The sequence below is a fragment of the Bubalus bubalis genome, chromosome 9, assembly GCF_019923935.1.
Source record: "Bubalus bubalis isolate 160015118507 breed Murrah chromosome 9, NDDB_SH_1, whole genome shotgun sequence".
NCBI lineage: Eukaryota > Metazoa > Chordata > Mammalia > Artiodactyla > Bovidae > Bubalus > Bubalus bubalis.
The window spans coordinates 53,865,544-53,890,359 of NC_059165.1; the positions used below are offsets into that span (position 1 = coordinate 53,865,544).

At 41.4% G+C, this 24,816-nt stretch overlaps 1 protein-coding gene across 1 annotated transcript; it reads left to right on the forward strand.

Moving 5' to 3' along the window:
- The first annotated feature begins 1,147 nt into the window (after nucleotides 1-1,147).
- PLAC8L1 (PLAC8 like 1) lies at nucleotides 1,148-23,541 on the forward strand. Its single transcript, XM_006069377.4, has 4 exons — nucleotides 1,148-2,788; nucleotides 9,802-9,938; nucleotides 21,883-22,019; nucleotides 23,285-23,541. The coding sequence occupies exons 1-4, from the start codon at nucleotides 2,664-2,666 to the stop codon at nucleotides 23,423-23,425; spliced, it is 540 nt and encodes a 179-aa protein (XP_006069439.2). The 5' UTR covers nucleotides 1,148-2,663; the 3' UTR covers nucleotides 23,426-23,541.
- The last annotated feature ends 1,275 nt before the right edge of the window (nucleotides 23,542-24,816 follow it).

Consider the following 24,816-nt stretch of genomic DNA (forward strand, 5'->3'; position numbering starts at 1 on the left):
TGCAGCAAAGCCAATTTACTGACACTGGGTTGTGGTGAAGGGAAGTACAGCATTTATTTGTGGGGTGCCAAGCAGGGTTAATGGGCTTCCCTGCTGGCTCAGATGCTAAAGAATGTGCCTGCAGTGCAGGAGACCCAGGTTCGACCCCTGGGTCAGGAAGATCCCCTGGCGAAAGGAGTGGCAACCCACTCCAGTATTCTTGCCTAGAGAATCCCATGGACAGGGGAGCCTGGTGGGCTACAGTCCATGGGGTCACAAAGAGTTGGATGTGACCAAGTGATTAACACACAAGCAGGGATAATGAACGGGCAGCTTGTGCTCAAAAGACTGGAACTCTGATGGCTTTTAAGTAAGAGTTTTTAAAGACAACATTTGGGGTGAGGGTTGTAGCTCCTTCACTTTCTTCTGATTGTTGATGGTGAAATAACAGGCTAATGTTTGGGGAATCTTACTCATCAGCTTTCTCATTCCAGCTAGTTTCAGGTTTTTATGCTTATGATTAGCAGATAATCACCATCTTCTACCAGGTTGGTGGGGGAGGGGGCTTCTGCAGAAAAACTCAAAGATATGCATCAGATTGTCAGGTATATCCTTTGAGGAGCTAGGCCTCTGTTTTCTCACTGAACTGTTTGCTTTTCCTTTGTTTTTGCATTCCCTCACTTCCTAATTAGTAATTGCCTTAGTTACTTAGTGGGAAGGCCTAGGAGCCTAAAGGCATTTACTGCAAATAAAAAACAGGGAACATGGAGGGATTTCTGTACCTGAGAGGCCCCTGCAATATCCTGCTCAATTTCAGTTCCTCCCTTCTTTGATACTCCTTAATCCTGAGGGGAAGAGGGGCTGAACAAGAAAAAAAAGGCTTTTTTATAGTGTGGTAAGTCATGAACTCAGCAAGGGAACTCTGTTTTAGGGGACTGGGTTTCAGCTATCATTTCTTTTCCATAAATAGTTGTCATTCTTCTATAAAGAACATTCTTTTTTCTTCTTTCTCTTTTTCATTTATTTTTTAGGTGAAAGAGCTGTGTGGCATGTGGATTGGTCACTTTATTCAACAAATGCTGTGCTGTGCTCAGTCACTCAGTCGTGTCCAACTCTTTGCAACCCCATGAACTGCAGCCCATCAGGCTCCTCTGTCTATGGGGATTCTCCAGGCAAGAATATTGGAGTTGGTTGCCATGCCCTTCTCCAGAGAATCTTCCCAACCCAGCGATCCGAACCCAGATCTTCCACACTGTAGGCAGATTCTTTACCAACTGAGCCACCAGGAAAGCACTGTACAATAGATGTTTGATGAGAGAAGCTGGGACAAATTAAATTTTAAAATATGGAATTAGCTTATGTTGTTCATTCTTCAAAGGAGTCTTATTCTAAATCTTTTTGCAATGCTAGTACTCACTTCTTAATTTCTGTTATAACCTTGAGTTTTCATAGATAGCACATTTATTCAACAAATTATGGAGTGCTTATTAATATTGTTTCAGACACTGTGTTAAGCACTTGAAATAGAGTGGTGAGCAACATGGCTGTCCTTCATGTAGGATTCATCCTTAGAGTTAACAAGACAATGAGAGCCGCCCGGACCTAGTGAATGAAGGCAGTCATGAAGCTATATCTGAAGGATCTTGATTGGGAGGGATTATATAGGCTTTTGCTAACAACCATGTTCGTGTAAATGCTTTGAAGTTTAGAACCCTAAACAGTCATTATTTATGGTTCTGATGAGAGGAATGTACAGTGTAGTTGGCTGCTGTTGTCTTTCTAGTGTAACACTGAATTGTGATTGCAGACCTTTCCCTTCAATGTGCAATTTTCTTGAATTTTTCTTCTCTAGGAACATTTTTCTATTGTTTCTGGTGTCCATGTCTCTATAAGGTGTGCTTCAGAGGCTCCTAAGACCCTGAAGATGCAGAGCAGTAGGGAGTCAATCACCAGCCAAGCCCTGCCTTGTTCACTAGATTCCATTTGGCTACATAGGGAAGAGGCAGTACCATTCTCCTGCTGTAATCAAAGAAGTCCATCTGTAATCAAGAAGTCCTGTAATCAAAGAGTAGGAGACTTCTAGAAATTGTGAAAATCCTTAGAGGCTTGGGACAACTTAACATAGCTTAAACTTTAGAAAACCATCTTTTATTAGGTGGTTTCAAGCATGATCTCTGGGCTTAAATACCTTCTGTCTCTGTTCTCAGGTTCTGGGACTCATGTCTTCTTGCTGAATTGGACCAGCAGCCTTGGGGGTGATGAGAGACCCCTCCCTATCACTTCTCAGCTACAAGGCATGGCTGAAATCTGTAGCCTCTGAGTCCCCTTAAGGAAAGGTCAAGTGATGCTTAGCTAGATAAATGTTTGCTAGAATTATCTCTTAAAGGGATTTTTCCACTGAAGAGAAGTTTTCTTTTTATTTAACTTACACTATATCTTCAGCAGTATCTCCTTTCATGTTAGTAAGATGGCCTTGCCCACAGTTAGGTGTGTAACCCTAACCCTAACCTGTCTTTAAAGAAATAAGATGTCTGTCAGTTACACTGCTATGACCTCAGGTTCCAGAATATCAAGGCAACATTCTTTAGGTGTTTCATTTTGGATTGAACCTAAGTTTAGAATCAGTCAGCTTATTGTTGAAGGAAAAAAGGATATCCCAAGTGACAAGAAAATACCTGTTAACTATGGATTGGTTTGGAAATTGCTTCTCTAAGTTTCCTGAGGATGTTTCCTTTCTCAACACACATGCACCTCTGTTACTTTCACTCGTGTCATCTGAAGATGAACAACATTTTATCTCCAACCTGAGGTACGAAGTAGGGTGATTTTACCCCCAACTTTCACTCTTTGGTTGGAATATCAAATCAATCTGTTCTTATAAGGAGCCAGGAAAAAGAAAACTGGGCTCAGGAAGAAAGTAGCTGCTATCATTTCTCATGTGTACTAGAAACGGGGGCAACTGACTAGTTCTTCCTGGCCTTGCTTGGCTGGTGAAAAGAGAAGAGCTGACTTGGATGAAAGGGTGTCCGTCTATTCTTAAAATGATGAACACTGATCAAGTGAAACTTTATTTCTGGTGGCTGCCAGTAATCTCCACCCTTTTGAAATCAAAACTCAAGAGTCTTGACTTTAGTTAAGAGTTTGAAATAATCAAGGAGGCCTCAGTGGAAGGCAGAATAAATTCTTAGTGCTGCAAGTCTCAATAAGGCAGATGGTGACTTGAACACCACCCACCCCCGCCCCCAGTCAAAGCATCAGATGTGTGGGGACATGCAATGGGGAGTGTGTTTAGCTGCCCGAAGAGGTGAAGGTTAGAGTGAGGGTGAAATGGGGAAAGGCTGTGTATGTCATCCAGCTCTCAGCACTCACTTATTAGGAGATGATAACGAGAATGACTGGAGTCAGCTTCCTGCCTTCCACCAGTTGAAGCCCCTCTCTGCTTCTTCCCTTTCGGTGACCAACCTTCTTGGTCTGCCTGGGACTGTCCATCCTGGGAAAACCCTTAGGCCAAGGCAAACTGGAATGATTAGTTCCCCTGATTGAATTTTGAGGTATTTGGGTAGCATATGTGACCACTGAGAAACTGCCCCAGGTCTGCTTCCTCTGTTACTACTTTCTCAGAAAACAGTACATACATGCAAGATCCTTAATTTAAATAATAACAGTAGCTGCTATCTACCATATGCCAAGTACCTGGTGTTTAATCCTCAGTGCAACTATGTAAGTAGGATATTTTAAATCCAGTTTTATGCAAGAGGAGACCAGAGCTAAGGGCTGGGGCAGTTCGTGTTTTCCAAGGTCAAACAACTAGGATGCAGCTGAACCACATTGGACTTCAGTGTGTCTAAATCTAAGCTCTGTCCCCTTTGCACTAGTTGAAGAAGTTGCTGGATTTGATACAAACGGTTAGCTGCTCAGGTTGAGAAACTCTATGACCATCAGCTTTACCCACTGCTTCCAAAGTCATTCCTCTTAATGGTAGTATAAGATTCTACCTATAGAATATAGAGTAATATACAGAGTTAAAAGCTGTGCATGCGTGTGTGCTTAGTCATGTCCAGTTCTTTGCAAACCTTTGGACTGTGGCCCTCCAGGCTCCTCAGTCCATGGGATTCTCCAGGCAAGAATATTGGAGGGGATTGCCATGCCCTCCTTCAGAGGATCTTCCTGACCCAGGATCTGAACCCATGTCTCCTGTGTCTTTTGCATTGGCTGGCGGGTTCTTTACCTGCTGAGCCATTGTGTGTGTGTGTGCTCAGTCGCGTCCAGCTCTTTGAGACCCTATGGACCATAGCCCATCAGGCTCCTCTGTCCATGGGACTCTCCAGGCAAGAATACTGGAATGGGTTGCCATGTCCTCCTCCAGGGGATCTTCCCTACCCAGGGATCTAACCCTTGTCTCCTGTGTCTCTTCCATTGGCAGGTGGGTTCTTCACTGCTAGTGCCACCTAGGAAGCCCCCTCTGAGCCACTGGGGAAGCCCAAAATCTGTGCAGTTCAGTTCAGTTCAGTTGCTCAGTTATGTCTGACTCTTTGTGACCCCAGGGACTGCAGCATGCTAGGCCTCCCTGTTCATCACCAATTCCCAGTTTACTCAAACTCATGTCCATTGAGTCGGTGATGCCATCCAACCACGTCATCCTCTGTTGTCCCCTTCTCCTCCTGTCATTAGTTTTTCCCAGCATCAGGGTCTTTTCAAATGAGTCAACTCTTTGCATCAGGTGGCCAAAGTATTGGAGTTTCAGCTTCAGCATCAGTCCTTCCAATGAATATTCAGGACTGATTTCCTTTAAGATGGACTGGTTGGATCTCCTTGCAGTCCAAGGGACTCTAAAGAGTCTTCTCCAACACCACATTTCAAAAGCATCAATTCTTTGGCGCTAAGCTTTCTTTATAGTCCAATTCTCACATCCATACATGACTACTGGAAAAACCATAGCCTTGACTAGACGGACCTTTGTTGGCAAAGTAATGTCTGCTTTTTAATATGCTGTCTAGGTTGGTCATAACTTTTTTTCCAGGGAGCAAGCATCTTTTAATTTCATGGCTGCAATCACTGTCTGCAGTGATTTTGGACCCCAGAAAAATAAAGTCAGCCACTGTTTCCACTGTTTTCCCCATCTATTTGCCTTGAAGTGATGGGACTAGATACCATGATCTTAGTTTTCTGAATGTTGAGTCTTAAGTCAACTTTTTCATTTCAGTAGTGTCCAAAATCTGTGCAGGAAGCTACAATAACTACTTTAGTTTGATACCTGTAGCAGCCCCTGAATAGCTATTCAATTTTTAAAGGAACTACGAAGTAACTGGCACATAGCAGATGCTCAGTTAAGGGTAGCTATGTTTATTTTAATTTTGACACATGAGCTATTATCTTGAAATGTTTTAGTTAATGCATGTCAATTCAAACATAAAAATGGCCAAAGATTCAGAATTATCCAAGGGAAGAAAATAATACAGTTCTTGAGTTCAAAATTAAGCAAACACATACAAACAAAAACCAACTTTTTTTCCCCCCCACCAAGCAAAAGCTATGTCAGTTATTTGATTTGGAATAGAGGAGAGACTTCCTTGCCGTAATGAGGTGTTACACATATAATGCTGAGGTAGAAGCAGAAAATTCCCTTCTAGGGCTCCAAGCTATAAGTACATTTCTGGGGAAAATCTAATCTAGGGCTCAGCTCTAAGAAATTCCTTTACTAAAATCATTGTAAATTCTTAGTGTAATAATGGAAGTCCCAACTTGTAGGGGTTACGTTAAGAGGTAAATGCACTGGGTTGTGTGGAGGCATATAAGAAGCTTTTAGGCTACTCTCAATAAAAACTTGATGTTTTTATGTAATCAGTTCATACCTGAGAGTTGGGCCTTTACTAGAGGATGAAACACAGTTATGGTTACATAATTTATAGCTATATTTGAGGAGGAGACTCATAAAAGATATAACTTGTTGAAGGTGAAAGAGGAGAGTGAAAAGGCTGGTTTATAACTCAACATTCAAAAAACTAAGATCATGGCATCCAGTCCCATCACTTTAGGGCAAATAGAAGGGGAAAAAGTAGAAGCAGTGATAGATTTTCTTTCCTTCAGCTCCAAAAGCACTGTGGACAGTGACTGCAGCCATGACGTTAAAAGACGCTTACTCCTTTGGAAGGAAAGTTAGGACAAACCTAGACAGCATATTAAAAAGCAGTCATTACTTTGCCAACAAAGGCCCCCATCTAGTCAAAGCTGTGTTTTTTCCAGTAGTCACGTACAGATGCAAGAGTTGGACCATAAAGCAGGTTGAAGGCCGAAGAATTGATGTTTTTGAACTGTGATGTTGGAGAAGACCTTTGAGAGTCCTTTGGACTGCAAGGAGATCAAACCAGTCAGGCCTAAAGGAAATCAACCCTGAATATTCATTGGAAGGACTGATGCTGAAGCTGAAGCTCCAATACATTGGCCACCTGATGTGAAAAGCCAACTCATTGAAAAAGACCCTGACGCTGAGAAAGACTGAAGGCAAGAGAAGGGGATGACAGGATGAGATGGTTAAATAGCATCACTGACTCAATGGACATGAAATTTAAGCAAACTCTGGGAAATAGTGAAGGACAGGGAAACCTGGCGTGCTGTAGTCCTTGGGGTTGCAAAGAGTTGGACACAACTGAGCAACTGAACAATAATAACAATATATAACAGAAGAGATAACGTGAATTCAGTTTTATCCAATTCAACAAATGTTGTGTACCCAGTAGGTTTCAAGGAGTGTGCTAGAGCCTCGGGAGACAGGGAGAAAGCACAGGTGCCCCCTGGCCTCAGGGAGTTCACATGGAAGGAGAGGAGATAAGATATATATAGAGGTAGTTTTTCTAGGACCAGTCTGAAATCTTCATAGGGCCTTAGCCTGCTCAGACTTTCATAACAAAATACCACAGACTGGGTAGCTCACAGAACAGATACTTTTCACAGTGCTTGAGGCTGGAAGTCTAAAATCAGCTTGCCAGCATGGTTGTGTCCTCTGAAGACTTCCTGATTTGCAGCTTTCTCATTGTGTTTTTACATGGCCTTTCCTTTCTTATAAGCCAGTAGCCCTAATGGACCAGGCTGCTGCTGCTACTGCTGCAGTCGTGTCCGACTCTGTGCGACCCCATAGACGGCAGCCCACCAGGCTCCCCCGTCCCTGGGATTCTCCAGGCAAGAACACTGGAGTGGGTTGCCATTTCCTTCTCCAATGCATGAAAGTGAAAAGTGAAAGTGAAGTCGCCCAGTCGTACCCGACTATTAGTGACCTCATGGACTGCAGCCCACCAGCCTCCTCCGTCCATGGGATTTTCCAGGCAAGAGTACTGGAGTGGGGTGCCATTGCCTTCTCCAATGGACCAGGATCCCACCTCTATTCCTCATTTAACCTTAATTGTCTCCTCAAAGCCCTGTCTCAAAATGTGGTCACATTGGAGGCTAGCTAGGTGTTCAACATATGAATTTGGGGGGATATAATTCAGTCTATAACAATAGGCGCTAACTCACATCATAACAAATATATTAAAATGCACCCATACCAAATGTTATACCCATGATTATTATTTTGCTGCATAGTAAGTGAAAGAATTTTTATAATTCTGCTTTTGAAATTATTGGGCTCAGTAATTTATGATTGGCTGCTACTGCCTAGCAGTCAGTCATTCTTGATTTTTTTTTTTTTTACAAAATTAGAAAATCATCAACTGTTTTCAAATGTAAATTCCAAATTTGACCTTAATGAGATAGATACAATACTAGATTTTTATGTTTAGTTGAGCATTAACTAATTTATACTTTGCAGTTTTTATATTTTGTAGCCAATATATTTTTTCCAGGTCTCAAACACTTCTGTAGGCTCTTGTAAAGCGTGCTAGGCCCTGTGCCTTGTCTGTAATGTCAAATGGATGAAAGGGTGGGGATGTCTCTTAGCTCTGCTTCACACTGCTAGGTAGGTCACTCCTAACTTTCTTTGCTCTTCCAAACTCTGGTGTGGCATTCCCAGCTGATGTGTCTCACTGGTACTATAGCCTGGCTGTGTTCCACTCACCCTTGCCCCTTCCACCCTACCTCATAGCCTGTTTTCCTTGCCATCTCTGTTACCTTGACATCACCATCTACCTGGTAGGAGACTAAGAAGCTGTTGCAGTGATTATAAGTCTCCCAAGTCCACCTGTTTCAGGTTTTAAGCTGTTATCAGGATGACTACATGGGAATTGCCTGGAAACTTTGCATACCGATTTCTATGCCTCATCTCTGGAGTCCTGTACAGTGGTCTTGGGGCTTGGGTATAACAGGGCTTGGGAATTTTTTTTTTTTTTTTAACAAGCTAATGTGCTGTCAGGTTTGAGGTGTGGACTTGGGCAATATTGGTGAAATGAAAAAAGAGATGTGGATCTTCATAACAAGAACAATGTTCCCTATATTAGGATAATATGAAATCCCATTGGCTTTAATGTTCCAAATCAGAGGTTCTCAAAGGACTCCCCTAAATTAGCTGTTTCCCTAATGCCCCCAGAGTGTTGCCTTAAGGATGTTCAGGAGCATTCTCTCCTGGCCTCTAGTCTTTGTGTTCCAGAATAGGAAATGACAGCCCACTCCAGTATTCTTGCCTGGGAACCCCCACAAACAGAGGAGCCTGGCAGGCTATAGTCTGTGGGGTCACAAAGAGTCAGCCATGATTTAGCGACTGAGCATGCACGCCCTGTAACAACAGCTATTACAGGAAAAAATTCTGCTGTCTCTTTATTTTCTCTCAAGTATGAGGCAGGCTCTTTATTTCTTCATAACACATCAGAGACCAAGTGCAAACTCATAATGAAGCTTGCTAAAAGAGCAGAGCAAAACAATAACTCCTGTTATGTATAGGCTCAGATGCATTTTCAGCCCCTCTACCCCACTCTTGACCTGCCCCTTCCAAGGCCAGACAACAGCTTATCCTTCACTCTAGCACTCATTCCAGATATATCTCTATGGTAAGAGTTCAGGCAAAACTAACTTTCAGTCCAAGAAAGAGATGGAAATTTTTTCTCACCTCGCTGTTGAAGCCTGTCCCCGGGGCCTGGTTTTTTATTTCAGAATGATTGAGCAGAATAGCTGCGCCCTTCAGGGAAAAGCAAACCAAAGTTGTACTTGTGGCTGCACTAGGACAGTCTTACATACAGTAGTATGGATCGAGATATATTCTAAAGTCCAGATTATTCACTTAAATGATACCATCTGTTAACTTCAATAGCCTCGTCCAGATTTAGATGTACACTTAGTCTAATTCTTTATTTGTCTTTTCAATAAAGGTTCAAAATCCTTGCAGTATAGTCTTCCTCATGGTCACCTTGTTACACATGCTCTGGGCACAGTAAATGAATTATGTGTCCTTCAGTTGATGTAATAACTGTATATGGTAGTTGGTAGTTTTTGCTCTTCTTAAATTTGAACAAACAGAAAGCAGAGAGGTTAAGCAGCTTAACCAAGGTCAAGCTTCCAGGAAGGGGCACACTGAGGTTTGAACAGAGGCCCCTTGGTTCCAAATCTGTGAATCTAACTATTATGAAACACAGAGAAGCGTTGAGGTAGTAGACTGAATATTGAGTTTGAGTAATGGGACTTGGAATAGTAATGCCATTAATTAAAATAGGGCAAAAGATTGGAAGAGGTGGTATGACGGAGGAGGAGGGAGGGAAGTGGTAAGGTCAGCTTGGGCTATGGAACAAGAGCCACTGGGCATCATTGGGTCCTTGTCTCTTTATCACTCTGTCCTGGCTTGATGAGTATCTTTCTGAATCATCTTTGTTTCCAAGTTAATCACCATCCTTGACTCTCCAGGAGCTGTGCACCAGCCCAGGCTGTGGTGAAGCAGCCTGTCCGGGGAGCCAGCAGCAGGACAGCAATCACAGCCATTGTCCAGACTGGTGGGGACTGGAGCACTGGCCTCTTCAGTGTCTGCAGAGATTGGAGAATCTGTATGTTTTTTCTCTTCCTTTAAGTTCTTTACTATTTTCTTTCCTGAGACACCAGTAGGTAGAAAAACTATGTTAGGTCCAAGGACAGAAATTAAATGGTTTCAGACTAATTGGACTAATATTCTAGTGACTCAAATATACTCCTTGGCAGGAAGAATTTTGCTTTCAGTGATGTGGATGTTTTGAAAGAGTAAGTGGTAACTTAAAAGATTTTTTAAATGATTAAATCCATTGTAAACAAAGATGCACAAAATGGGCTCCTTTGTCTGCAGCTGATGGAGCATAAATTATTACAGGTTCCTTGGTGAATGGCTAGTAATACCTGTAAAAACAACCTCAAGTGTAATGTAGCCTTTGACCTAGTAATTACATTTTTAGGCATTTAGTCTAAGGAAACAAATCATGTGCAAGGTTTTAGCAACATCATTAAAATTGGCAGCACTGGTTATTGTAGCAACAATCTAGAACAAACCAAGTATTCCATGGGGGCTTCCATACCATGAATTATTATACAGCCATGAAAAGTCATATTGTAGAATGATACTTAGATGGAAAAATGTTGGGATACATTTTTAAGTTAAAGAATCAGATTGTAAAATCATACACATTAGACATTATTTGGGGGGAGGATATTTAGAGAAATATCTGGAAGGATACAAATGCTTACAGCAGTTGTCTCCAGATGGTATGCTAATGAACAATTTTTTCTTTTTGCTTATTTCTAGTATTTCTGTGAGGAAAGTGTATTACTCCCATAACAGTAAGACCAATCATAAAAAGAAGCTCCCTTTGTTGACTGAAATCTTCAGATGCTGGTTTAGCTGTGAAGAAGCACCAGCAACACTGTCCTCTACGGCATAATTTTCCCCTGGGTTAAAGTTCAGAGCACTTGGATTCTATTTTTACGTTGGGACATTCTGACTGGTCTCTGGTACCACGTGTCAGTATCCTTTTCCAGGACCTGATGCTCTCGCCGTAAGGAGTAACTTGGTCACAGAATCTTCTTTTCTGGGGTGTGGGGTGGGGGTGGTTTCCTTTCTGATGGATGAGGGCTAGTCTCTTAAGTTCAATAGACTTTAATATCTTCATGGCTTCTCACCCTGTAGAGGCTCTGACAAGGTCTGAATTTGTCCTAAAGCCTCACAGGATATATCAACCAGAGAGCTCTGAGCCATTATTCCAATCCAAGGCTTATTCAGCTGGGTCTTGCTGAGTCAAAAGCTCTAAACCGTTTTTGGTGTTCTGATCATCCAAGCCTGAGCCTTCACTGTTTGCCTGGGCCTCACAGACAAGAGAGCTCCCAGCTCTAAACTATACCTTCTGTTGCTGTCCCTTTGACCATCTGACCCAGAGCCCAGCAGATTTCTTCCTGCCACTGCTACCCATGTGAACTCCTGACCAGACAATTATGGCAGCTGTTCTCTGATTCTCTCAGGATTCTTCCTGGTTCTTGGCCACACTCTCTGACTTCAGTTGTTACCCAGTATTGTAGTACAGAGAAGGCAGAATAACCATAGGGAGAGACGGAGACCTTACCCCAATTTGGGAACTGGACGATTTTCCTTTCATAGCTTGTAGCTGGTGATTGGGAGTTGGGGTATCAAGGCATTTCCAAGTAGAGCAAAGCTTGAAATATAATGTAGTGGTTAGGAGAACACATTTGTGTTGAGTATAGTCCTCGCCTTGAATCTTAACTCTGCCTCTTACTGGCAATTTGACCTTGAACAAATTCTCAGAGTTTTCATTTTTCCACCTCTAAAATGAGGGTAAATAAAGGTGCCCACCTTAAAGATTGTCAAGATTAAAGCAGATAATGCATAGAACCTACTCAAGAACACTGGTCTGGAACATAACTGGATCAGAGTCTTTTTTGGTAGCCTACTATATAGGGTTGAACACTGTCCCCTCAAAATTCCTGTTCACCTATAGGCTCTGCATGTGGCCTTATTTAGAAACAGTCTTGCATTGTTGTCAAGTTAAAAAGAGGTTATGCTAGATTAGGGTGGGCTCTAATCCAATTTGGACACACACACACAAAGATTGCCATGTGAAGACAGGCACAGATTAAATAATGCATCTATAAGCCAGACATGGTCAGGGAGTGCCAGCAACCACCAAAAGTTTGGAGACAAGCATGGAAAAGACTTCCCAGAGCTTCCAGAGGACCAACTCTGCCAACGCATTGACTTCAGACTTCTAGCCTCCAGAATTCTCCAGTGAGAGAATACTTTCTATTGTTTTGAGACGTCCAGTCTGTCGTATTTTGTTATGGCAGCCCTAGGAAATTAATACTGAAGCAAACATTGAATTTCATTAGGAGGCTATGGGGCAGTTCACAAAATCAGGAAATAAATGAAAACCTGTGCTTACGAGGGACAAGATGCATAATCAAGAGATAGTTGACAAACTGGTCAACTCCAAACATTTTAATCCTTATGCTTTCCTGTCTGAGAATTACTCTGTCAGCAATGGAGCCCAATTTGCCTAGCCTAATCATGCCTGCTGTTTGACCAGCCCAGGGCAGTTTGAGTGGCAGTTCTCCCACTATGGCTGGCAATAGTGAAGGGGTATTTTCCTAAATTCACTACTGGGTGTGTTACCATGAACACCCCCTCCCCACTGCAATAATACACAGTAATGACCTTAGTAGAGCAGTATTAATATTGTTATTATAAATTTTTATCTTCTAGTGTGTTGAGAGCAAAGAGTAGAATCAGGAGACTTAGACTAGCTGCTGCCTAATTCCAAGAGTACTTAAAAAAAGTTGATCAAAGAAGGGCCCATTCACCACCCCCTCCGCCTTAAACATTGTTTCACTGCTTAGCTCTGCACCCCACCCCCAACTGTTTTCAAGACCCAGCACACTGGGTCTTCTGGGTCCCTGCTTGTCCATTTGAGAGCCCATTCTAGGGGCCAGCGAGGAAGGAAGGACATGTGAAGAATACAGTATTCTTTACAGTTGGACGTGACCTGCACAGGAGAGGCCATGGATATTATAGTACCAGGTGATCGCGAATGTTCTGTGTCCTAACTTATCTTCCCTGGATGGGCCTCTGCTTCATAACTGCTCATAGTGTCTCTAAGCTCATTGCCTCACCAGAAAATTTAAAGGCAGTATGACTTTATACACTGGTTATCTGCACCACAGTTCCCAGGATGCAGCTGGAGCACTAGTGCCATGAGTGGTGGATTTTTTCCTTCTTTGTTTAAAAGGTCTACTTCAACCACAAAGTTTTATTTCAAGCAAATCGCTGTGACAGTAGTTGTGGCAAACTTTGAAAGGGAGATCTTCTTTCCATGACTTTGTTTCACATCAGGTTCCCATCCTGGGAACCGTTTTTTACATTAAATGTTGAGAATGACTGCTACAATTTGTCATCCATTAAGCAAAGGGTACATTATGAGCAGTGATGATTTCCATTTATTTTTGACATTTTGATTCTTCATTTAATTGCGATTCTATTTTTTAAACTGCCTCCCTCTTCCCACCTCAGCTCTTTCATCTGAATTCACACTGCACAGGGATTAGAAATAGGTGCTTCTATGTCCTTTGAAGATGTGGCTTCTGAAAGCTCAGATGAGAAGATGAAGCCAAGATGAAGTAAGTGGCTGTGAAATGGCTTCATGGGTGAAAGGCTGGCTGTTCCAGCTGGGGATGTTTGTGATGTTGTCTCAGAGGAGGTTGATGTGGAAGGTGTAATCAACCTGGGTTTATAATTCAGCCAGTATTTACCTATGTATAGTCATGTGATAGGTGTTATAGACATAATAGTGAATAAGACAGAAATGGTTTCTGAGAGGAGATAGGCAATAAGCAAATAGACAAATAATTGTAGTGGTGCTAAATGCCATGAAGGAAATAAACAGGGTGTTTTGAAATGAAATTATAGGGGGTAAGTAAAGGATGGCATCTCTGGGGAACTGACTTAAGCTGATACCTGAAAGATGGTAAACAGCCAGCCACTAAAACCACCTTCCCTGTGGAGGTACCACAAGTGTCCGACAGCAAAGAGCTTTGTGTGGACGAGGGATCATCAGATGCCCAAGGTGGGGAGGGGGAAGCAGGCCAGGAATTTCTCTTTGGTTTTCTGGAAGAGGAAGAGGCATGAAAAGGCCCCAGACTGGGAGTCACATACCTGAACTGTATTTTGGGTACACTGTATACCATCTGCAAGCAGTCACAACTGGTCATGCTCACTGGTCTTGCCCAGCAGAGATCTGACAAACAGGAGGCACTTATGAATATTTCCTGAACGACAGGCACATCAGTGAATGAATTTTAACCTGTATTCTCACTTGCTTCCTTCTTTCCTGCACTTCACTGAAACAATCATACAAACAGAATCAGAAGGGATATTGAAGTCAGCTGGTCTGGGCCCTCACCAGCTTGTCTAAGTTTCCCCTACAGGAGGCCTGGCAAGGACCTGAGAGCCTTGGCTTTCTGAACATTTCTGGGGAGGAGGGCTCCTCTCCCTTGGAGCCTGCTCAGTGCTTAAAAAAATGGTTTTGAATAGATTACCAGGCACATGGTACAAAATTCAAAAGTACCTGTCCCTTTAGTATATGAAGAGCAGGAAGTCCATCCCTGTTTTCCTGTGCCGCCCAGTTCTTCCCAGAGCCCATCACTCTTACCTGAGCCCCAATGTAGTCTGTAAAGATATAAACCATTTTAATGAAGATAGATAAATTTTTTTATTAGAAAAGTATCATATCATCATGGGAATAAAGAAAAATATAAAAGGCTATAAAAGAAGAAAGCAGTACCAGAGATAAAGTGTTAATATTTCAGTATCTGTCCTTCCAGATTTTTTCTGTATATGTGGTATATATAATTGATGCAAATAATGGAATTATAAACATGCAATTCTGTGTTTTTATTTTGTTTTAATTTAACAATATAGGTGATCAGGCCATATCAGCTCTTCTGGAGCTAATATTTTAAATGGCTGCATAGAGTCCATTGTTTGAATGTACCATAATTCATTTATCTGCAATTCTTACTAGCAGACCTTTTTGTGGTTTCCAGATGTTTTGCTATTCAAACCAGTGCTCTGTGAGTATACTCATATAGGCGCCATACGTGTGTCCGTTGATCTGTCGGGTAATTGCTGAGGAGTAAACCTGCTGGTCCAGAGAAGGCGATGGCCTCCAGTACTCTTGCCTGGAAAATCCCATGGACGGAGGAGCCTGGTAGGCTGCAGTCCACGGGGTTGCTAAGAGTCAGACACGACTGAGCGACTTCACTTTCACTTTTCACTTTCATGCATTGGAGAAAGAAATGGCAACCCATTCCAGTGTTCTTGCCTGGAGAATCCCAGGGACAGAGGAGCCTGGTGGGCTGCCGTCTATGGGGTCACACAGTCGGACATGACTGAAGTGACTTAGCAGCAGCAGCAGCAAACCTGCTGGTCAGAGAGCACGTCCCATTTTACGTCTCCACCCATGTTGCCAAACAGCTCTCCATTTAGAAGCTGTACTAATTTACACTCCCACCCGCCTCAATGTATGAGCAAGCTCTATTCCTTTTTTAAGCATCTTTTTCTGTTAGGTGATTCTGCTTTTTGTAATAACTGATCTGAAATGTGCCTCACTGCAGTTTCCACCCACCTTTCCTGCTTCTGCTCCCTGGGGCTCCACATGGTTCTGTGTGGCTCCTTTTTATCTTGACCCCTCTGTGAGTTAGAGGGATGAATAGTGAGCCACATTCCATGCTTGAGGGTGGAGTTCATGTCAGAGAACAGACCAGGAATATTTAGGCGGTGGGAGCTGACATAACCACCAGGCCTTTGAGTGTAAGAGGAAGAGGCTGAATTTATGGCTTGGATCTTTCTTGACCCTAAGTTTCTTTAAAAAAAGAAAAAAAAAAAAAAAAAATATATATATATATATACACACACACACACACATATCTATATTTATGTGTATGTATTGGAATATATATCTGTGTCTGTATATATATATATACATGCATATACAAATAACACATGAATATGTTTATTTTATTAAAAAATGAAACATTACAGAAAACAATCATGTCACTCTTTTTCATTTACATATGCATCTATTAGTAATATATACTACTGCTTTGTAGCTCTTTAAACAAAGCATAAATGATATGCTATAATTTTATTATGCAGTTTGATTTTTTTAACTCAAAATATATCTTAGAGATTTATCCCTGTTGTTACTTAATTTATCTTTCACTGCATTCTTAATCATTCCCTAGTATGATTTATACCATCATGATTTATTTATGCTTTTGTCTATCAATGTACACTTGTTTTAAATTTTAAGTCACAAAAAATGCAGCAATGGATATCCTTGTACCTGCCTCTTTGTGTGCATGTGTAAGCATTACTCTTATATGTGGAATTACTGGATCCAAGAATATTTAAAAACTTTACTTGATTCAGCCAAGTTGCTTTCGAAAATGTGCCAATTTCCACTCCCATCTGTGTGGGGAGTACCTATTTCTCTACGGTGTCCCACAACATTTGATATTAAAAAATTAAGAAAAATTTGGCATTCTTATTGGTAATAAATGGTTTCTGATTGTCAATGTGCAATTCCCTGATTACTAATGATGTTGAACAACTTTTCATGTTTGTTATTGGCCATTTGTGTTTCTTGTTGAGTGAATTACCTATTCATGTCTTATGTTTGTTTTCTTCTTTAATTTAATCCTTTATGTATTGATTTGTAGGATTTCTGTGTATATTCTGGATACTAAACCTTGGTCTGTGGTAAAAGTAGCAGAATTTCCTCTGAGAGTCTGCTTCAGACAAAGGATTCCATCATCCTGCCCTGAGCAAGGATCTTTCATTTCCTAAAGAAGCTGCATAATTTCAGCCTGTCCCACAGAAATAAATACCAAGTGGTGGTAGTGAGGGCACTGTCTTGGAACACATAACTCCACAGTTGTTTACTAGATAAATACATAAAACATGAGATCATATGGCATATGTGTTATGTGTGGTAGTTGAGACTTTGGAGTCAGACTTATTTGCGTTCAAACGTGGCCTCTGCACCTTTCTAATAAATGTATGAACTTGGGCAAATAGCTTAAATCCTCTGGGCTTTAGATCACTCATCTGTAAAATGGGCCTAGTAAGAGTAAATTTTATAGGATTGTTGTGAGAATTAAGTGAGTTAATACATGCAGAGTACTCTTAGCAGGGCTTGGCACATGGTAAAATCTGTAAATTACCAGCTGTTATGTAATAAAACTTTGGCTTTTATAGTGCTTTGTTTTTATTTTATCTGGCTTCTGTCCAAAGGTAATTGAATTTTGGGTGTGTTTCCTCAGTATCTATTACTGCCTCATAATGAACACTAAGATAACATGACTATACAATGGGAAGGCTTAAAAATAAAATTAACAGCATGTGTTATTTAAAAATACATAAGAGTCATAAAAATAAGGTACAAGAATTCCAGTGCACAAAACAACATCTTTACAAAAGGCTTACGAAGGATGGTGGGCATTTCTTTGTCAGGTAAAGTGGTACAGCGCAGGCTATTGTGTAAACACAATTTATTACTCACTTAGCTTGCCAGCTTTATAATTATGCAACTTTGATTAATTTTTTATTTGCAGAGATACACACTACTGTATTTTGTAATTGATGCATAAAATTAGTTTTGGTTGACTTCTATGTACCATGATTTCAAAGTTCCCTAAATCAGGGCTGCATACCATATTACCACTCTGAACTCACGGTAAATTCTTGGGCCACTTGCTATCCTCTGACCTGTTTGTACCAGTAGTCAGTGCTGTGTGGGGCCTGCTGATCTTGCTAAGAGTAATGATTTTTTTAAATGTGGGCTGAAACATCCTAGACTTAATCAAGGCTGAATTTAGTGTTTGCTTTGGGCCAAGTGATGACTGCAATACATAATCTAGCAATTATCTCAAGATTCCTGATGAAAGAGAGGAAATAGACCTTCTGTTCCTGGAAGGTAGGCTGCTCCTCATCCTCCTCCCACTCCAGCCTCATGCCCTTCGTGCGCATGTGCTCCCTCACCCCTTACATGAAATGGAAGAAGTCCAGAATCCAGGCACATCCCCTGGAAGTTATAAAATAAAACAGCATTCCTAGATTTCTGTTTCTTTGTCACTGAAACTGGGAGTGGGACTCTGTACTCCTGACTGTTGAAGAGGGAGGGAGGGATGAAGAGTCAGAGACTGGTCTTTGACAGGGTATTTTTTTAATTAATTTATTTTAATCAGAGGCTACTTACTTTATAATATTGTAGTGGTTTTTGCCATACATTGACATGAATCAGCCATGGGTGTACATGTGTTCCCCATCCTGAACTCCCCTCCCACCACCCTCCCCATCCCATCCTTCTGGGTCATCCCAGTGCACCAGCCCTGAGTACCCTGTCTCATGCATCGAACCTGGACTGGCAATCTGTTTCACATATGATAATATACATGTTTCAATGCTATTCTCTCAGATCATCCCACCCTCGCCTTCTCCCATAGAGTCCAAAAGACTGTTCTGTACATCTGTGTCTCTTTTGTTGTCTCGCATATAGGGTTATCATTACCATCTTTCTAAATTCCATATATATGTGTTAGTATGCTGTATTGGTGTTTTTCTTTCTGGTTTATTTCACTCTGTAAAATAGGCTCCCAGTTTCATCCACCTCATAAGAACTGATTCAAATGTGTGCTCTTTTTAATGGCTGAGTAATACTCCATTGTGTATATGTACCACAAATTTTAACCATTCGTCTGCTGATGGACATCTAGGTTGTTTCCATGTCCTGGCTATTATAAACAGTGCTGCGATGAACATTGGGGTGCATGTGTCTCTTTCAATTCTGGTTTCCTCGGTGTGTATGCCCAGCAGTGGGATTGCTGGGCATATGGCAGTTCTATTTTCAGTTTTTTAAGGAATCTCCACACTGTTCTCCATAGTGGCTGTACTAGTTTGCATTCCCACCAACAGTGTAAGAGGGTTCCCTTTTCTCCACACCCTCTCCAGCATTTATCCTTTGCAGATTTTTGGATAGCAGCCATTCTGACCTGCGTAAGATGGTACCTCATTGTGGATTTGATTTGCATTTCTCTGATAAGGAGTGATGTTGAGCATCTTTTCATGTGTTTGTTAGCCATCTGTATGTCTTCTTTGGAGAAATGTCTGTTTAGTTCTTTGGCCCATTTTTTGATTGGGTCGTTTATTTTTCTGAAATTGAGCTTCAGGAGTTGCTTGTATATTTTTGAGATTAATTCTTTGTCAGTTGCTTCATTTGCTTTTATTTTCTCCCATTTGGAAGACTCTCTTTTCACCTTGTTTATAGTTTCCTTCGTTGTGCAAAAGCTTTTAAGTTTAATTAGGTCCCATTTGTTTATTTTTGCTTTTATTCCCATTACTCTGGGAGGTGGGTCATAGAGGATCCTGCTATGATTTATGTCAGAGAGTGTTTTGCCTATGTTTTCCTCTAGGAGTTTTATAGTTTCTGGTCTTAAATTGAGATCTTTAATCCATTTTGAGTTTATTTTTGTGTATGGTGTTAGAAAGTGTTCTAGTTTCATTCTTTTACAAGTGGTTGACCAGTTTCCCCAGCACCACTTGTTAAGGAGATTGTCTTTTCTCCATTGTATATTCTTGCCTCATTTGTCAAAGATAAGGTGTCCATGTAGCTGCTGCTGCTAAGTCGCTTCAGTTGTGTCCGACTCTGTGCAACCCCATAGACGGCAGCCCACCAGGCTCTGCTGTCCCTGGGATTCTCCAGGCAAGAACACTGGAGTGGGTTTCCATTTCCTTCTCCAATGTAAGGAAGTGAAAGTGAAGTTGCTTAGTCGTGTCTGACTCTTCGCGACCCCATGGACTGCAGCCCTCCAAGGCTCCTCCGTCCATGGGATTTTCCAGGCAAGAGTACTGGAGTGGGGTGCCATTGCCTTCTCTGAAGGTGTCCATAGGTGCATGGATTTATCTCTGGACTTTCTATTTTGTTCCATTGATCTGTATTTCTGTCTTTGTGCCAGTACCATACTGTCTTGATGACTGTAGCTTTGTAGTATAGCCTGAAGTCAGGCAGATTGATTCCTCCAGTTCCATTCTTCTTTCTCAAGATTGCTTTGGCTATTCGAGGTTTTTTGTATTTCCATACAAATTGTGAAATTATTTGTTCTAGTTCTGTGAAAAATACCATTGGTAGCTTGATAGGGGTAGCTTGATAGGGATTATATTGAATCTATAGATTGCTTTGGGTAGTATACTCATTTTCACTGTATTGATTCTTCTAATATGCTTATGTGAGCCTTTGTGTCTGTTGCACTAGGAACACTACCATGTCACACTCATCAGAATGAATAAGATAAAAAAAAGACTGATGATAGCAAATGTTGGTGAAGCTGTGGAACAACAAACTCTCATACGTTGCTGGTGGGGATGTAGAGTGGCACAAATACCTTGAAGAACTCTTTGTGAATTTCTGGTTAAATTTACATCTACCCCATGACCTAGCAATTCCACCTGCAGGAATCCACCCAAGTGAAATGGAAATGTCTATCCACATAAATACTTGTGTATGAATGTTCAAAGTACTTAACCATAATAGCAAAAAATGGAATTATCAGTTGGAAAATGGATAAATGATTTATAGAACATTTATACATTGGAGTTACTACTCAACAATAAAAAGAACAAAGTACAGATGCCTATAACAACAGAGATGAATCTAAAGAAACATGCGGTTGAACAAAAGACAGTTATGAAAGTAAACATGATTCATTTATATGAAGTTCGCAAAAAGGTAAAACCCCTTAATGGGAATAGAAATCAGAATAGTGATCATGTCTGGAGTGGGGTGGGAGGACTGGGATCATCCAGGAAGGGACACAAGGGAGCTCTCCGGGGTGAGGGCAGTGTTCTCCATGTTTGGGTACTTTGGTGAATGTGATTGTCACAACTCATCCAACTCAACGTTTATGGTCTGTGGATTTTCTTGTATATAAATTATGCCTCAATTACATTTATTGAATACATTTTTAAAGGTTATGGTTAATTTTTTTTTCTCTTTCATAGTTCAGATTACTTGTATTCATCAAGGTTGTCATCTTTTGGAATGATGTTAACATCTTTATCATTTACCAGAGATTTATAACCTGGAGTCCAATGATAGCTTTCAATGGATCCTTGAACCCTGTGAAACTGAATGCACAATTTTGCATTTCTGTGTGCATGTATTTTTCTTTCCCCTTAAAAGTTCATAGCTATCACCGTATACACAAAAGTGTCCATGACCCCAAAATGTTTTTAAAACAGAACCATTGTGTTAATGGTTCATGCAGGATGTGTAGGGAATGGTATCAGTAAGTTAAAGATGAATGAATGAATACATGATCAACTGTTTCCAGTACATGTTTGAGGAACCAAGCTTCTACTAGTTTACAGATTAAAACTGGCAGGTGTCAGTGGCTCCTTGAAACTGCAAACATTAGAGAAACCTTTAGGCCTGAGAAATAGAATAAAGTCCTGATAAGAATAGCAGGCAGAATCAGTGTATCATAAAAGAGCTTTAAATCACATATATAAAAAAGATGCCTGCTATTCAAAAGTATTATATACTGTGTCTATTTTAAATATTGAAATTAGATAGATGAACATAATAGAAGTAACACATGTTTCAACTATAAAAATTTAATGCTTTTCTCTTGACAGTAAAAACAATTACTGTAGTGAATGTTAACAGAATTGTAGCAGGTTCAGCTTCGCCAGTGTTTAGCAAAAGAATAAATTTTGATGTGGCTCAGTTATGGCAATTTTAATACACTGAATTTTGAGAATTGGTTTTTCATCCTCAATCCCTGATTGTAGGGAGACAAAGCAGCATTAAATTGATGGCATAGGGTTGTAAAGGCTCTTTGAGGTGTGACGTGGCTACAAGCACCTCTGAGAACCTTGACTTGCTTTTATGTGATTATTGACAGGTTTCTGTGGTCTCTTTTGTCCCATGTGTCTTGAGTGTGACATCGCCAGGCATTATGGAGAGTGTTTTTGTTGGCCATTGTTACCTGGGTCCACCTTTGCACTGAGAATTGGCACCAGAGAGAGACATAAAATACAGGTAAGTGTGTTTGGATGTATGTGTATATGAGAACCTGGATGGATGCCTTTCAAACCTGTGATTATTTTTATAAGTGAGGTGTGGGTGAGGATATTAAAAACACCATACATAGTGGAAGGCTTTGGGAAAGGAAAGGGAAGAAATTTCTCATTTCACTTGTTACTAGGATGTATATTAAACCAAAATGCCACATTTTGAAGGGTATTTCCAAGGGAGACCTATTATAATTAGACTGTTGGCCAGTGAGCCACTTCTGTTTCTCTCTTGTTACATCAAGAGAAGACAGTTGTTATTTAGTCACCCAGTTGTGTCTGACTCTTTGCGGCCCTAAAGACTGTAGCGCGCCAGGATTCCCTGATCCTCGCCATCTCCCAAAGGTTGCCCAAGTTCATGTCCATTGCATCGGTGATACCATCCAGCCATCTCATCCTCTGTCATCTCCTCCTCCTGCGCTCAATCTTTGCAATGATGACAGGTGGACATGCACCAGATTTGAAGGATAAACTTGGGATAATCTCACTTAAAATGTAGGCTCTCTGGCATACACAGAATTCACTTAGGGGATTCCCTGAGGACACTTCAAAGAACCAGACAATTTCTAGTGTGGTTGAGGCTGAGGTACAAGGAGAGACTGAGGAGAGACAAGTCATACCTACTCAGATGTGTACAGATAAAAAGGCATCTTTTTATCTATTCTTGTGAAATGATCCCTAAGATGTATATTTAGCAAAAGAATATATATATATATGTAAAATTTAATGTGTACATATCTGTATATATCTGTATACCTAGACTCAGAATTTATCTGGAAGTCTATATAAGAACTGCCCACAATGGTTATGTCCTGACAGGTAACTGGGTGGCCAGGGGGATTTACTTTTTTACTTCCTCTCCCTTCTTACTGTGGGAATTTTGGATCACGTACACTTATTACTCCAGATAAGTAAATTAAATAATTAATTATAAATATTAAGTTCTAAGAGAAAAAAGAGATGTTGACAGAGAATTTTCGGTCAGTGAGACAGTGTTTTTCAAGTATGAAGCCCTGAGGGCCAGTCTCTGAATTGCAAGGATTGATTAGCAGTCGAGGTGCTTGGCACCCGAGTAATCCCAGTGGAATTGTGTCCATGGGCAATGACTTCAGGGTGGTGGTGGATCTTGGGAGCATTGGATGGGATGGACCATGAGGTAATACTGTGGAGGTCCCCAGGTAGTGGAACTGAGCCTGTGTGACGGCACCAGAACACACACGGTTTCTCCCCTAGGGTACCCTGTGTGAGGACTGGCTGGCAGTATATTGTTGCTGGCCTTGCTCCATCTGCCAGGTGGCCCGGGAACTCAAGGTGAGAACCTCCCAACTCTACGAAATCTATACGGCCCCTTCGACCAAAGAAACTATTATTTGATAGAGCAAGAAAACTCTTCCTTCCTCACTTCCCCACACCCTCCTCTTAAATCCCTCTTGGTGGAGAGATTGTTCTTAAGTTTTCCCTGAAGTAGTATGAAAATAAATGGTTTCCCACTACTGTGTTTACTGTTGTCCTTTCTTCACACATACCCCCTGATGAAGACGCTTATTGGTCTGAAGTTGCTGTCCCAGCTCGGCCATGTTAGGCAGGTTAGAGAGGTAAGCTTTGTGCCCTCCACACCATGCGTGGAGTTGGGAAGGTTGAATCCCACCCCCCCATCTTCCCCTTTCACAAGGGATGTCTGGGAAGCTGGAAGAATTGTTATATGGCTTTCTTATGCTAAGCCTCTTTTCCCAAAGTATCGATGATGGGGCAGAAGATGGATAATTAAATTTTAATGTTTTATTTTCTTATTTTTAAATTTTTATTGGAGTATGGTTGATTTACAATGCTGTGTTAGTTTCAGGTGTACAGCAAAGTGAATCCCATAGGACCTGGACTGGGCCCTGAACACCACTGTAATATAGGAGCATTGTCCTTCCTTTGTCCTGGCTCCTTCAATCCTGACTGCATAAAGGAGAGAGCCTCAGCTTGTTGCTGACTTTGAACAACTCCCCAGCACGTGTAAATCTTTAGCCCCAGACTCAAGGCCTTAGGTGGGCAGCTGTTGAATTGTGCCCCTCCCCCAACCCCTTCCTACCAAAGATATGTTTAAGTCCTAACTCCTGGTATATGTGAATGTGCCCTTATTTGGAAATAGTCTTGCAAATGTAATTAAGATGAGTCATTAGGGTGGGCCCTAACCCAGTATAGCTATTGTCCTTACAAGAGGAGATGAGACACAAAGGTGGAGACACACAGAGAGAAGACAGCTGTGTGAAGATGGAGGCAGAGACTGGAGTGATGCTACCACAAAACAAGGAGTGCCTGGGGGTACCTGAAGGTAGGAGCTGTTGTTCAGTTGCTAAGTTGTGTCCAACTCTTTGCCACCCCATGGACTGCAGCACGCCAGGCTTCCCTGTCCTTCACTGTCTCCTGGAGTTTGCTCAAACTCATGTCCATCGAGTTGGTGGTGCCATCCAACCATCTCATCCTCTGTTGCCCTCTTCTCCTCATGTCCTCAATCTTTCCCAACATCAGGGTCTTTTCCGATCAGTCAGCTCTTCACATCAGGTGGCCAAAGTATTGGAGCTTCAGCTTTAGCATCAGCTGGGAGAGACAAGGGAATATCTTCTCCTAGAGGTTTCAGAGGGAGCACTGCCCAGCCAACATCTTGATTTTGGACTTCCAGCCTCCAGAACTGTGAGAGGATAAATTTACGTTGTTCTAAGCCATCAGGTTTGTGGTTCCTTGTTACAGCAGCCGTAGGAAACTAGTTCACTCACCAT